The sequence below is a fragment of the Episyrphus balteatus genome, chromosome 2 (genome assembly GCF_945859705.1).
Source record: "Episyrphus balteatus chromosome 2, idEpiBalt1.1, whole genome shotgun sequence".
NCBI lineage: Eukaryota > Metazoa > Arthropoda > Insecta > Diptera > Syrphidae > Episyrphus > Episyrphus balteatus.
The window spans coordinates 89147071-89162195 of record NC_079135.1 but is presented as its reverse complement, the minus strand read 5'-3'; the positions used below and the strand labels follow the sequence as shown (position 1 = coordinate 89162195).

Here is a 15125-nt window from a genome sequence, read left to right as displayed (position 1 = left end):
CTCTATTTTTTTGTTTCGATTTTTTGCGAGTCTCTGGGTCTAGGGTGCCTTTGATACATCAATACACACAAGGAAGTATATGTCGTGCACTGTGTAAAAAATCTGTGCTGTAGTTCTACCTGCTTTTCTTGTGTGCTTAAAAATAGGAAATATGTCGAAAAGGGGGAAATGGCGCATTTTTTTGCGGGTGAAATGGCGCATTCCGCAATGAAATTTAGTATTTGAGTATAGTGTTGGCATGAGCCATCTCACCCTCAAAATATTTTTTTTTTGTAATTCAACGAATTTTAAATTTTTTATTTAAGCATACAGGTTAGTATAAGGAAGTGCGTAAAATTTTTAAACATTTGCACTAACCTTATTTTCAGTAGTTCGTTAGCATTCGTGTGTACAACATTGAATTAGATTAAAAAAAAAATATATATATTACTAAAGTGTATTTAACAATGCCCACCGTTTATAAAAAAAAAAGTAATTCTAGTCGGGGTTCTTGGTCGGAACATTCTTTAAAGACCGCAATTAATGACATTAAAGCAAAGTTGATGTCAATTAACTTTGCAGCAAAGATTTATAACGTTCCAGCCACAACTCTAAGGCGACATTTGAAAAATGCTTCTGCGAATAAGCAATTGGGTGCTTCCGCGTGTTTGGGAGCAGAAATTGAGACAAAAATATGCAATCATATAAAGAAGCTGCAGGCTCACGGATTCGCTCCAACGCGAGAATCAGTTTGCAAGATGGCATATAGTATTGCGGAACAATACAATATCCCGCATAGATTCTCAAAAGACCTGAAGAAAGCAGGTAGGGGTTGGTTGGAGCTCTTTTTAAACCGACATCCAGATTTAGCGATACGAAAGGCTGAAGGAGTTTCCCAAGCACGGGTTCTTGGTATGAATCGGCAGGAAGTGGCAACCTACTTTGACCTTCTTGAAAAAATTCTCATCGAAAACAACCTAATGGGCAAGGCTCGAAATATTTTTAATATGGACGAGACCGGGTGCCAGCTGAATAATAAACCAGAACTAGTTGTGGCCGAAAAGGGGTCAAAAAATGTTGCAGCAATAACATCAGCTGAAAAAGGGGAGACAATTACAGTGATTGCATGCTGTAATGCGGAGGGAAATTTCCTACCACCAGTTTGTGTGTTTAAGGGCAAAAACAAAAAGCCAGAATTCGAGGATGGTATGCCACCAGGCTCAGTTGTATACATGGGAGAGAAGTCAGCATACGTGACAAGTGAATTATTTTTTCTTTGGCTAAAAGAGCATTTTGTGCCCAGAAAACCAATGGGTAAAGTGCTTCTCATTTTAGATGGACACTCATCTCACTGCAGCAACAGTGAAATGTTGGAGTATGCTGCTGTAAATGATATTGTGCTCTTGTGTCTTCCTCCGCACTCAACACAATTCCTTCAGCCGTTGGATCGAGCTTTTTTTCGTTCTTTGAAGGCACACTACAACACAGCATGTAACACCTTTTTAAAAAACAATCCTTCTCGAAAAATAACCAGGCTTCAGTTCGGAAAACTGCTCTACGAAGCATGGAGTTCCTCTGCTACTACAAGTAATGGAATTTCTGCTTTTACAGCTACCGGGATTTGTCCGTTTAATCCTAGTGCTATTCCTGACTATGCATTTATTCATGTAAATGAAGAAGTTAGCTTAATTGAACAGGTAAATATAATTTTGTAAAATACTTTTGCGATTGTTACCTTACAAAACTTTTGTTATTTACCTCTCTTAAAGCCAATCATCCGTGAATCAACTCCAGAGCAGTCCTCAAGCCCACAACCACAACAAAATCCTCAACAGCAACAAAATATCCAGCAGGAACAGGTAAAAGATGAATAACTTCAAATATTCAAAACAGAGGTAGCTTTAAACTGAAATGTTTTGATTCCAAACAGGCTAGCATTGAAGACCAAAGCGGTATAACTCCAAGCAAGGCGCTTGCTATTATATCACCAATTCCATCAACGTCAAGGTCAACACGAGTCAATACAAGAAAGCAAAAAGCTCGAGTCCTTAACACAGAAGAGAACATCAAAACTCAAAAAATGAAGAAAAAAAAGATGCAAGAATTGAAAGAGAAAAAACAGAGAGCAAGGCAACGAAAAGATTCGACGTCATCTGAGGGTACGATATCATTGCATGAATTTTCTGATGGACCTGAAGACTTCGGCGAGAATACCTGCGTGGGCTGTGGTGAAGACTATAGTTCCACCCGAAAAAAAGACGACTGGTTGCAGTGTATTATGTGCCATAGATGGGTACATGATTCCTGCACATCATTCAACCACATGTGCAATGAATGTGGTAATAAGAACATGAAATAAGCTCATGCACCATCTCACCCACCAGGGTATGCCATCTCACCCACCCTATAGGGGGAGATGGTTTTTTTTAAACTTTTTTCTTTTGTTAAATTAAAAATATAAATTCTATTCATAAAATTCTGTAAATGAAACATAACGTTGGATATTAAATAAAGAAACTATTTGCATTGTTATCAATATGAAATATGGTTTATTTTGAAAGATATGACAAAAACAAAAAAGGTATACCATCTCACCCGCTTTTACCCTACAGGGTGTCCCAAAAGTAATGGATCAAACGAAATATGGTGATAGGCCAACTTTAGGGCTCTCAGAATTTGGTAACTTGTTCATCCCAAATCCTTACGGTTTTCGATTTAATGCAATTCTTGTGAAATTTCGAAAAATCCCTACTTGGCAACAGTATTTTGCTTCCTGCGCCCATTATTGATTTTTGTTTTCTAAAATTCTTTTACAAAAACATTGCCAAATAATAAGGAACAATTAATTAATCAAAATATTTTTTATTCCATACGCCATTTCGCTGCAAATTAACTAACAGTTTCAAGTTTGATAAAAAATCAATTTTTAACTTTTATTTGAGAGCAACACGGCGACAAAAATTTCTACGGTGTGAGAATGGTTTATTATTTTAAAAAGTTGCCCTGCTATTGTAGTTTTCAAAAATGTATAAAAGTTTCCAAAGTTGCAGTTAGATCAGAAAATATTACAATTTGAATTCAACAAAACAGGGTTTTTCAGAACAAAAAACAACCAAAAATAGACACATTTCTCGAACTGTTATTTGTTTATTTTTCTTTGAACAAAAGCGTCTATTTTTGTTTGTATTTTTGCTGTGAAAACCCCTGTTTTGTTGAATTCAAATTGTAATATTTTCTGATCTAACTGCAACTTTGGAAACTTTTATACATTTTTGAAAACTACAATAGCAGGGCAACTTTTTAAAATAATAAACCATTCTCACACCGTAGAAATTTTTGTCGACGTGTTGCTCTCAAATAAAAGTTAAAAATTGATTTTTTATCAAACTTGAAACTGTTAGTTAATTTGCAGCGAAATGGCGTATGGAATAAAAAATATTTTGATTAATTAATTGTTCCTTATTATTTGGCAATGTTTTTGTAAAAGAATTTTAGAAAACAAAAATCAATAATGGGCGCAGGAAGCAAAATACTGTTGCCAAGTAGGGATTTTTCGAAATTTCACAAGAATTGCATTAAATCGAAAACCGTAAGGATTTGGGATGAACAAGTTACCAAATTCTGAGAGCCCTTAAGATCCCCTATCAGCATACTTCGTTTGATCCATTACTTATGGGACACCCTGTATATTTTCACAAAAACATGCTGTTTTAAAATATTCTAAAATAATATTTATTTCCAAATCAAACGAGGTATTTTTTATGAAAATCAGTTTAAAATTGGGTCAGAAAAAAAAAAATTTACGATTTCAACCCAGATACAGAAATTTGAACTTTTAGATATAGAACTAAAATGTTGTTTTGGCACGTAGTAGGATAACTTGGGAGCCAGGATTTGATAACGGGTTTTTGTAGAGGAGTTCAATTTGGAGGGGGGTCTATCTCCCCCCGTTTAGGTGGGTGGGGCAGTTTTCTAAAAAAAAATATCAAAATAATAAAAAAAAAATATTAAAAAACAACGGAAACATTTACTGTAATAAATGATACCATTTCCGAAAGGCAAAATTGTACATTTAATTTTTATTTTTAAATCAATATATTATAACCAATAGTTTTTGAAATAATCGATTTCAAAGTTAAAAATAGGCGAACAAAAATTTTTTAAAACTCATTTTATACTATTTTTGTCCAGACTGTGAATTTTTATAAAAAATAAAATGCACGACTGGGGTCGCACGTACTTGCTCTTATGCTTTTAGTTACTCTAATGTTAAAGCTTTTTATTCAAGAAAATTAAGAAGATTTAAAATTTGATATTTTCAAAAAATAAAAAAAAATAAAATCTGTTTTTTATAATTAATTAAATATCGTTTTAAATGATCTTTCACAAAAAACCAAGTATGCCAGTTTACTTCTTGTATAGAAGTTCATTTTTAGAAAATTTTTTTCGAAAATCGTTAGAGCCGTTTTTTAAAAAAATAAACATTTTTCAAAAAAAAAGTTGGTATTCCATTTTGAAGTAATAATTTATTTACGCATAAAAACGAAATTTCAAAATTTTTCATAAACACGTTTTCAAAAAATAGATTTTTCAAAAAAAAAAATTGAAATATTTTTTAAAAATCCAAAAATGAGTTTTTTGAAAATTTTCTAATTCTAAATCACTCGAATAGTTAAGGCTGTAGCTCGAGGTACATACAGACAGACAGGCAGACAGACAGACGGACAGACAGACAGAATTGCCGGACCCACTTTTTTGGCATTCTCCATCATCGTAATGTAATGTAAAATTGTTATCTCGAGTTCGATTTTTTTTACGAATCCTAAACTTGCCCTATAGTACCTACATATATCGCAAGCAAAAATTACTCACACAAAAACTGCCTCAATTGATTCCTTATCGAACAGTGAAAATTATATGATTCTAGGTCTTCTAATTTTCGAGAAAATTGAAAAATAAAAACAAAAAATATTTTGAAAAAAGAAAAATCTGATAAAATAATTTTTCAATTTTCTCGAAAACTAATTATAATAATAATTTATCAATATATTTCGACTAAAATTAAATAATGTTAAGAAAATTAGGAAATGTGTTCAAAAAGCTTGCTCATTGTTGTCTTATAGAAACCAAATTTAGACACAAGTGAAAAATTATTTATATATTATTCTTCCAATTTTTGGAGTCAAATGGGCATGAAAGAAGTCACTTCTTTCAATTTCTTATGTATGAAACAAAATTTTCAATCGAAATTGTAGAAAAAAAAATGCACTAATAAAAGAACTTTCATATTAGTTTACCATTAAAAATGCAAAACTTCATAATATTATAATAATTTAATTAGGTTAATAACATAAGTCCATTAATATTGTAAGAAATAAAAAGACAAGGTGTTTGTTTTAGGGATGTACGTAATTTTTGTAGGAAAAAAGTTTTGATAGAATTATTTATGATATAACGTGTATCATATTTATTCAAAAGCTTAGGAAACCGTTTTCGAGAAAATTGTAATATTTCTAAAATTTTGTATGTTCTAAAGCAGATATAAAAAATCAATACAAAAAACAAACAAACTTAGAAGTTACAAAAAACTCATGTGTGATCTGCACTGCACCAAAATTCAAGAAAATCTGTTTGCCCGTTTAAGCTGAAGCTTCATGTAATGATGGGCGCTTAGACAAAACGACGAACAGACAGACGGGTGGCATAACGAAAAACTACTATGTATATTGGACTTCTTCACAATCGTAATATAGGTTTTTATTAAAACTGTTTTTAATTACTAATTTATAATTTATTATTTAAAAAAGTGCACACGAATTTGTTGACAAAATCATCTATGTCGTTTTGAGAAATTGTGACGCAGTTTAATCTTCAAATAATACTTTTTTTAAAGTGTTATCTTTTTATTTGAATACGGATACATTACAGGCACACATCTCTTAAATTTACTATTTTTTTCACTGATTTGGCATTTTAATCATCTCACTGTGTGACCAAACAAATACTAAAAATAATTTGAATTATTATTTTCCTATTGTAATTTCAATGTAGGTAAATTATGTTTTTCTATAAAATTTTAAAAAGAACCCTTTCAAATTTCCAGAGTTATTTTGATTAACTGCACAATGTCTTATTATTAATAGACTCCTAAGCAAATTTTTTAAAATATTATTCAATCTGAATTGATTTAAAAAATAATTTAAAAACTTATTTTATAATTTTAGAAAAAAAAAATTGATACAGTGAGAATGTTGTGTTTATTCCAATTCAATTGGCTCGCGGATGTACATATAATTGATTGATATCATTTTATGATGATGCCAACCGGAAAACTAAAGTTCAAAGCAACTCAAAACTGAGTGAGTATACCTACACATTAAACGTAAAGTGTTTTGTATGCAATTGAAGTGTTAAAGATGTAAACACATAATATTTATGAATTTCTTTGAGAGATAAAGATACATAGCACTTAACTTCACTTAAATATGATTTATTTTTATAGATCTTTTTTTTTCAATATTGACACATCTAATTATTACACATGCTTTCTTTCAAAATAAAATTGCTCTATTAGATAGGAATTCCAGTTCCACTTTCAAAAATAAATGTAAGTGGATTGATTTTTGATTTATATCTTTTCTTTTATTAATTTGATTTTTAAAATTAATGGAAATTTAAAAAGTTTTTGGATTTTTTTTTTTTTTGTAAGAGAAATCCAATGGAATTCCAATCAAATTTACTAAAGTATTATTATTTTTGTGACAGAGTTGCTATTATGATGAACTTAAATATTTGTTCGAGTTTCAGCTGAAGGATAATACAAAAAAAAAAGTGAAGTAAGTTTTTCCAATCATTTTCGTTTTGGTAGCATTTTTAAAAGTCTCTTTTCTACAAAAAAAAATCCATGGAACGTTGAAAATCTCAAAAACTAAAAACTGGACAAATTGCCGATTATAAATTTTCCCATAAATAAGGTCAATGTTTTCCTTATATGAAACATAAAAGCCTCTGTATCGCATATGTTCCATTGGTTTTGATTTCATAACCTGACCCACAAAACAACGAACAACATACGACACTGGCAAAGCGATGGTGGTGTTAAAAAACGGAAGGAAACCGAATGCGAGTGTTATGATTGTCGATAGTCTATACACTACATCAGAACCGTTTGGTATTTTTTAGTTTTTTTTTTTTTTTTTTTTGTTTCTTTTCTGTGTCGTTGAATAATAGAAGTAGGTGGTAGCAATTGGTGTGGCAAAAACTAAAATTTACACACACCATATGTGGCTTCGCAAAAACCTAGCCACTCAGCATATATGTACAAAGTACCAGAGTTAACCTGCATGTTCCCCAGATGATATTGTATACCTTTAACCGTATCCCCTTTCAATTTCATAGCCATAAAACGATATTTCCTACCAGGATATGGATATGTGGAGTAGGAGGTCACTCGTTTATAAACGTGACGTGAATATGCGGTTGGAGCAATCATTCCGAATGAAAAGTGTCTCAGCCGTTTTAAAGTTGGTCCAGGCGGTTATGGCCTAACTTTTTTCATAAAGTTGCAAATTTTGTTTTAGCTATATCGTTATGCTAGTATATACAAATGCATGAATGCTCTGAAGGTGAACATAGGATATGACGACCGAACGACGACGTATCTGTAATCTGCATGTGTGTACGCAGCAACCAATTCATTTTCACATATGGAACATAAAGTTGATTTTTTTTTTTTTTTTTTTCAACACTGATGATGATGATAATGGCGTTGATAGGCGTGTGCGGTGGTAATGCAAGTTTGTTTTATTGAGGTTGGACTTTTGTTTGAACTTTTAATTTTGTGATTTGAAAAAAAAAATAAGCTATTAGAATACTTTGTAATGTAAAGGAGATGACAATTATTATAGATACAAAAAAGAATGAAATTGATATTTTTGGAAGATTCATTACCTACTTGGTGTGCAGTTTGCAATAATATTAAGGATCGTTTTTTTGATACGACTTAATAGATATTTAAGGTGGAAGTAAACCTTTATATTCTATCTCTTCTTCCTTGTAAACAGTGGCCATAACGACTTATGTTATGTTGAACTTATTGATAATAAACTAAAAGTTATGGAAATATCTTTGTTTAGGTATAGGCATCTGTAGTACAGATACAGATGTACGCAATTAAAACAAAAGATTTTGATGTGATATAGACATTAGACATGCGGCATGTATCTACACCGCGCTTAAAAAAATGTGCACATTTCTATTTTAGAAAATACACCACTTTCAAAATCAATGTGAGCACGCGGACGCAAGCGGGTCTAATAGTGTTAAATCTCTTTCATTAATGTAAATAAATACAAATGTTTTCTAATTTTCTTCCCCGAAGTCCATTCAAAATAAGTTCTGTATGAATTCTAAAACAATCACTTAAAAATATCATGAAAAATTTGGATATTGATCTGTTTGAATTTTAGAGTCGTTTTAATTAATAATGATCTAAAATAGTTGAAACAACTTTGATTTAAAAGATGTTTTATAACGGTAAACTACTTTAAACTAACGATGTTCTACTTTGATTTTAAAATTTTAGTCTTCAACGCAAAATCATTCTGAAAAATAGTTGAATCAACGTGGTTTTCGTTGATTTTAAGTTGTTTTTTCCCTCAGTGTACAGAGTTTTAACTCTTAACTCTGTACACTGTACACTGTTTTTAAAAATACGAAAACACCATATTAATTGGTTTTAACCTATAAATTAAATATGCCATCGCATTTAAAAATAACAATATTACATCAACAAAAATAAATTATATAAAACAACATTTCTAACTATGGTTTTGCTCTCAGAGAAAAAATAGTTGAAATCGGGACTTAGTCACATTTATAACTATTTTAATAGTTAAAATTGACTTTTTATTATTTAATTTTGAGAATACTATTGAGATTGAGTATTAAAATATTCACAAACAACCATTTTTTAACTATTTTTTTCATTTCGCGTTTATTTAACATGTTTCCGTGTTAGAATGTTTTAAAATGAATAAATGATAAATCAGTATTTTAATAAAAATATCAGAATAATGTTAAAGTTTTTTTTTTTTTTCTGTGTTATAAAATTTCTTGTATAACAAAGATTTTTTTGATTTTTTTTTTTAAATTGCCGCAACCGTTTAAAAAAAATAGTCTTTTGTATATGAATATTTTCAAAATTGCCCAATAACACTGGTCAGCAAAATTTGACTTTTTTTGCCACAAGAACCAAAATATACTTTTCTAGTATTTTTCGGGGTGCTGAATCCGAATCTGAAGTCAGTTTGATTGGCCTCCGTTTTTGAAATATTACCGTTATAAAATGCTAAAAAACGTAATTTTGGCTGTTTTCGAGGTTCTGTTTTTATGTGGGGTAATTCATTAGAAACAAATTTGTAACGGTTATTATAAGAACTGATATTCTACTTTCAAAAACTGTTTAAATTTTCCCGATATCTCTTTTATTGCTCGAGATATCTTAAGTTTCAGTTAATAAGCCAAAGGGAAACTAAACTTAATTTAAAGATTAAGTCACTGGTCACAGAATTTTTGCCACAAGAACCAAAATATACTTTTCTAAAGGTTTTTGGGTTGCTTAGCACGAATCCGCAATCAGAAAAATTCTGTTAGCATCCGTTCTTGAAATATAACCGTTATAAAAAAAAAACCTTTTTTTGCATTTTATAACGGTAATATTTCAAGAACTAAGGCTAATACAATTTTTCTGCCTGCAGATTCGAGCTCAGCAACCCAAAAACCTTCAGAAAAATATATTTTGGTTCTTGTGGCAAAAAAAGTTTATTTGGTTGGCCAGTGTTGTTTCTGATTCAAAGACCGCTGCTTAAATTTTAAATATCTCGGGCAGTAAAACAGATATCGGAAAGATTTAAACATTTTTTGAAAGAATAAAATCATTTCTTATAGCCACAGTTACAAAAAAAACTACTACAAAAGTATATTTTGGTTGTTGTGGCAAAAACCTTGTTAACCAGTGTAATTAAGCTATATTAAATATAATGTGTAAAAAAATGAAGAATAATGCATACTGCATTTACTCATTACATAATAAGTTTTAATTTAAATAAAACAAAATTACAGAAATTTAGATAAGATTCACGCTTAAATGTAGAGACAAAAATTTCAGTTCAATTAAAATTAAAAACATTAAAAAACAACATAACATAAGCTTCTCTGTCTTAGTGCCACAGATATTGTGCTACGACAATATAAATACAAAAAAGAAGAATTTCTACCAGACTACCTGGAAAGATATTTTTATTAATTTTAGGAAACCAAATTTCATTACAAGCAAATTTTTATATCAATGACAAAACAAAATAAACTTTTGAGCTGCACACAAAAATGATTAAGCTATTTTCTAAATTATTTAGTAATTAAAAAATCAAATATCATTTCGACACAACATCATTAAAAGTCGATTCCTATCCCATCGTCGTCGTCGTCAGTTTGTTGCCTTTTCATTCCTGTGCAGCCAGAGTTATACGTTACAGTTTGCATCATTAAAACTCAACTATGAAGAACTATACGATTACTACGACAACAGCAAACGACAACGATGACGCTGACGCTGCCGCGCTGATGATAGAAGCAACTACAACTACAACTACAACAACAACATCGAGGAGCAACTTTGACGAAAAACTGGGTGAAAACTAAATTTTCGCACAATCATCGCATCACTGGATACTAGATGCCTCCACTCAACTCAAACGCCATGTGCATCTGAGAGTTTATGTTCAACTTCCGCTTGAAATAAACTTTTTAAGTAAGTACGGCATGGTACTGCGGGATAGGTATATACTGCATCCATTATATCTATATATTTATTATATTTATCTCTCTTGTATATAAACATTTATATACATATATTATTTTATCTCTTGTGCTAAAATTTTCGTCGCTTGACACATTTTTTTGTCAGTTATGATGGTTGCCACGTCACTATTGCCATGTTTTGCCTTGCCAAGGTGTCGTGTATATTCCACTTCTCTACCTAATGTAACGCATATTGACAGAATGTTCCGCTTTCATAAATTTTAAATTTTTCTCCTCTTTTTTTTAATTTTTTTGGATCACATCAGGATGTGTTCATAAATTTGCTTAATCTGTTGGGAATTGAGGCAGGTCAAGTCCCAGTATCCTGCTGCTGCTGTTCTAGGTAACCTATAGAAATTTCCATTGCATAGTGCAACCTTTATTTCCTTTTTTTTTTTCTATGGCCACTCAGGATTTCGATTGTATAAGGTTCTTTGTCTCATGGTCGACCGTCGACGACACGGAACACGACGACGTCGTTTATGAAAAACTGCGCGACCAATTTAATTACATCTCAGCGGTGATGAATGGTACGAACATCCTTTTGTAATTGGATGATATGTAGGAATGCATAAATTCTTTTTGGATATAGTCTGTCGATGACCTCGCAGAATGCAGTTAATAATCGAGGTCGGTTGAACATGAGTAATTAATGTATTTACGTGACAGTGCATTGTGGATAGATAGGTAAAAAAAGGATGTCTATGTTTGTGTGTGTGTGTGTTTGTACCTGATAACGATGTTACTTTTACTGATCAATAAATAAATGGCCAATTGGTGTCTTCAACCACATTTGTTGTATTTAATGCCACATGAATTTAAGATTCATGCTTTTATATTGAAAACAATGATTTCATTCATATACTCGAATATAACAGAAAAATGAAAGATTTTTATCTTTATGACTTCGTGAAAGTTAATTTAATTTTTATTGAACGTAAATATTGGGAAGGTGAAAATGCATAAGGAAAAGGATTGATGATGAAATTTTTAAATAATTTTTAATAAAAATCGAGGTAAAAAATAGCTGGTGATATCGGCCAAATGGGGAAAAAAAAGTCAATTTTTATAAAAAAAAAAAAAGATCATTTTCATCTCTGTTGATTCTTTATGAAAAAAAAATGGAAAGTCTATTTTTTTTTCAAATTTCTTTTATCATTTTGATTAAAGATTCTGTAGTTTTTGAAGTTTTTAAGCTTCGTAGTTAAAAGTTTCTTAAAATCAAAATTAACGTTATTTGCCATATGAGTAAATGGAAAAATTGATTTTTATCAAATCGGCTCACACGATTTTGATCAAATAATACGTCTTATTAAAAATTTGGTCCTATTTTTACATAAGCTCAAGTAAAAAAGTAAAAAAATATGATGTGTGCAATTCACACGTGGTTGAAGTGAAACCTTAAAAATCATTTTTCTTGCAAAAAAAAAAAAATCGAAAAATATAACTTTTTTTTATTCCATCACTTTTTTTATATGACATCCTACAATAAATGTTATACCATCTGAAAGCTTATTGTCTTAGCTCAAAATATATACATCGATCAGGTCTATGAGACATCTACAAAAAGAGTTAGAATTTTTTGAGCTCAATCTATTTTCATCAAAAAAAGCAAAAAAAAACATGTATTTTTATGTTCTCATGCTTTGAAATCAATTTTTTTTCCATGACAACTTATATTTAATTTTATATCATGTGAAAGCTTATTATTTCACCTATCCCATGACGTTTCAATCTCATTTCTGTGATGCCTACAAGAAAAAATAGAATTTTTTAAAGCCAACCATGTCGAATTTCCAGACTGAGATTACGGTACTTCTTCCACTGGTCGCTGGAATATTTTGAATATGAAATTAATTGAAATTTTGAACAATTATAATTTATTTAATTACCTATCTACTGTTTAAATTTCAATCATCTATCTATTAAAACAAAATTGATTTTTCGTGTCGCTTTTTCGTTACATCTTGTTTCAAATCACTACGATACTAAAGAAGTTTTCACTTCAAAAATCAAGATATATAAAAAAGAAACTGTTTAATCCTTCTGCAATAAGGATGAAAGATCAAAAGAGACTATACAAAGAATGTAGTGGGGAAAGGTGATTTTTTGAGGAAAAGAGGCCAACAAAATAAATTAAAAAATTGTATGACACATGTTTTTAAGTTATTTTTTGACTAAAAAGGGTAATGTATTCGATAAGTTCTTTATTATCACAATTTTTTTTGTTGTAATTAAGACTTTGAAAATGAATATATAAGCCCGTTAAAATACAGTCCTTTAGGTATTAATTAGAATAAAATGCTGTATTTTCTTTTGAAAATAAATTTTAAATGCATTAAAAAAATGTGGAACTCGCGTTATTATCGCCCTACTATACAAAAAGTTCCACTTATGCCACAAGGACCCCATAGGGCTTACTGAATGAAATGCAAGACAGGGTTGCACGTTCTTGCTCTTATGCTGCAAGGAGCTATTATGTTTAGACTAATTATGAAAAAATGTTTTATATATTACCTAATAGTTTTTTTAAGGAATTTCATATAAGAAATGTTAAAAGTATGTATCGTCGGGTTATTGCCAAAAGTCACTGAATACACTTTACATGGATTTTAATCTGAAATGCAAAGTTGTTCTCTTCGATCATAGCTATCGATTAAAAGACTTATAAAAAAAAATCAAAATAATGTAAATCATTTTAAATGCAAAAAAAAATAAAACGCTCGACTGGGTCGCACGAACTTGCTCTTAGAGTTAAAGTTGCTTAAATTTTAAGACTTTTTATACAGAAATTTGGAAAAAAATAAAATTCGTTTTTAAAAAAAATAAAATAAAATCTGAAATCAAATTGCCCTCCAAACCAAGTATGCAGTTTTGATTGATATATTTAGATGCGTTTTTAGAAAAAAAAATTTCAAAATCATTAGAGCCGTTTTAAAAAAAAACTAATTTTTTATAAATAATTTTTTGGAAAAAAAGTTTTAAGATAAAATTGATATGGCATTTTGTAGAAATTACTAATCAGCATCTAAAAACAAAATTTAAAAAAAATTCAATGTTCCGTTTTCGAAAATTTGAGGTTTCAAAAAAAAAATTTTAAAATATTTTTAAAAATCCAAAAATTATTTTTTTGAAAATTTTATTTTTGGTTTATATTTAAATTACATAAATGCTTCTTCACAAAAAGTTTCGTTGAAATCAAATTAGGAGTTTCGGAGATAATCGGATTTGAAAAAATCGGTTCTATTGCAGGTACCGTTAATAATGATTTTCGAAAAAAAAAATTTTTCATTAAAAGATAGACCTTAGCTTAAAACTAACATTTTAATTTTTTAAACAAAATCGTTGGAGCCATTTTTGAGATATTTCAATTTTACTAAAATCGGTATATGACAAGTACGGTTATTTTTGGCCCAAAAAAATTAATTCCAAAAACCAATCTAAAGGAGGTATTCCAATTAGATTTTTATTACCTATGAAAAACAATTAAAAAAAAAAAAAACGAAATCGTTATAGCCGTTTTTTTTAAACAATATTTTATGCACTTATGTATAAAAATTTAATTAAATTTTTCCAAAAAGAATTTGCTATGCCATTTTTAAGTATTCATCAACCTGTTTTCAAAAAATTGACTTAATTCAAAAAAAAAAAAATAAACGAAACTTTTCTCGAAAATCAAAAATTATGTTTTTTGAACATTTTTAACGCTTGTAAGAGTGTTTGTTTTTTTTACTACAGCAAAAGTTTAAAATATAAATGTTAAAAAAAAATTAAACAAATATTGTTTATTTTTTAAACTTGGTCAAAAATTTTCGTTTATTATAAGAACTAAGAATATTTAGTGAAAAAGTGTTTTTAAAGAAAAAAATCCACGATTAGTCCGATCAAATTAATGGTAGGTATTGGTATATATGGGTTTTCATGACTTATTTTTCGTACACAAAATTGCTAAATAAAAAATGTATGTACAGTTAGAAACGAATGTTTGATTTTTCGAATCATCGTACAATTCTGCTGAAATGCTTAAATTCATTTAAGCTTACTATTTATTTTCGAGACAATTTGGTATGGGTGCTAAAATTATGATCGATCTTCGTATTGACTTAAACTTTCAATTTGTCATTGGAAATTATTTTTTAAAAATCTGTTATAAAAATAATAATGTAACATAAAAATAGGAGTCCATTTTCTATGAAGGCCATATAACTTATTTTGGATGAAAGGGTGTTATTCGGAGGTATTTTTGATTCGTTCAAATAAATATAACTGCTATCAAGCTTTGTAAT

General features: G+C 29.7%; 1 protein-coding gene across 1 annotated transcript; it reads left to right on the top strand.

Annotated features, from left to right (window-relative positions):
- Positions 1-446: 446 nt before the first annotated feature.
- LOC129909555 (uncharacterized) lies at positions 447-2428 on the top strand. Its single transcript, XM_055986629.1, has 3 exons — positions 447-1676; positions 1749-1838; positions 1910-2428. Exons 1-3 carry the CDS (start codon positions 447-449, stop codon positions 2336-2338), a joined length of 1749 nt encoding a protein of 582 aa, XP_055842604.1. The 3' UTR covers positions 2339-2428.
- The last annotated feature ends 12697 nt before the right edge of the window (positions 2429-15125 follow it).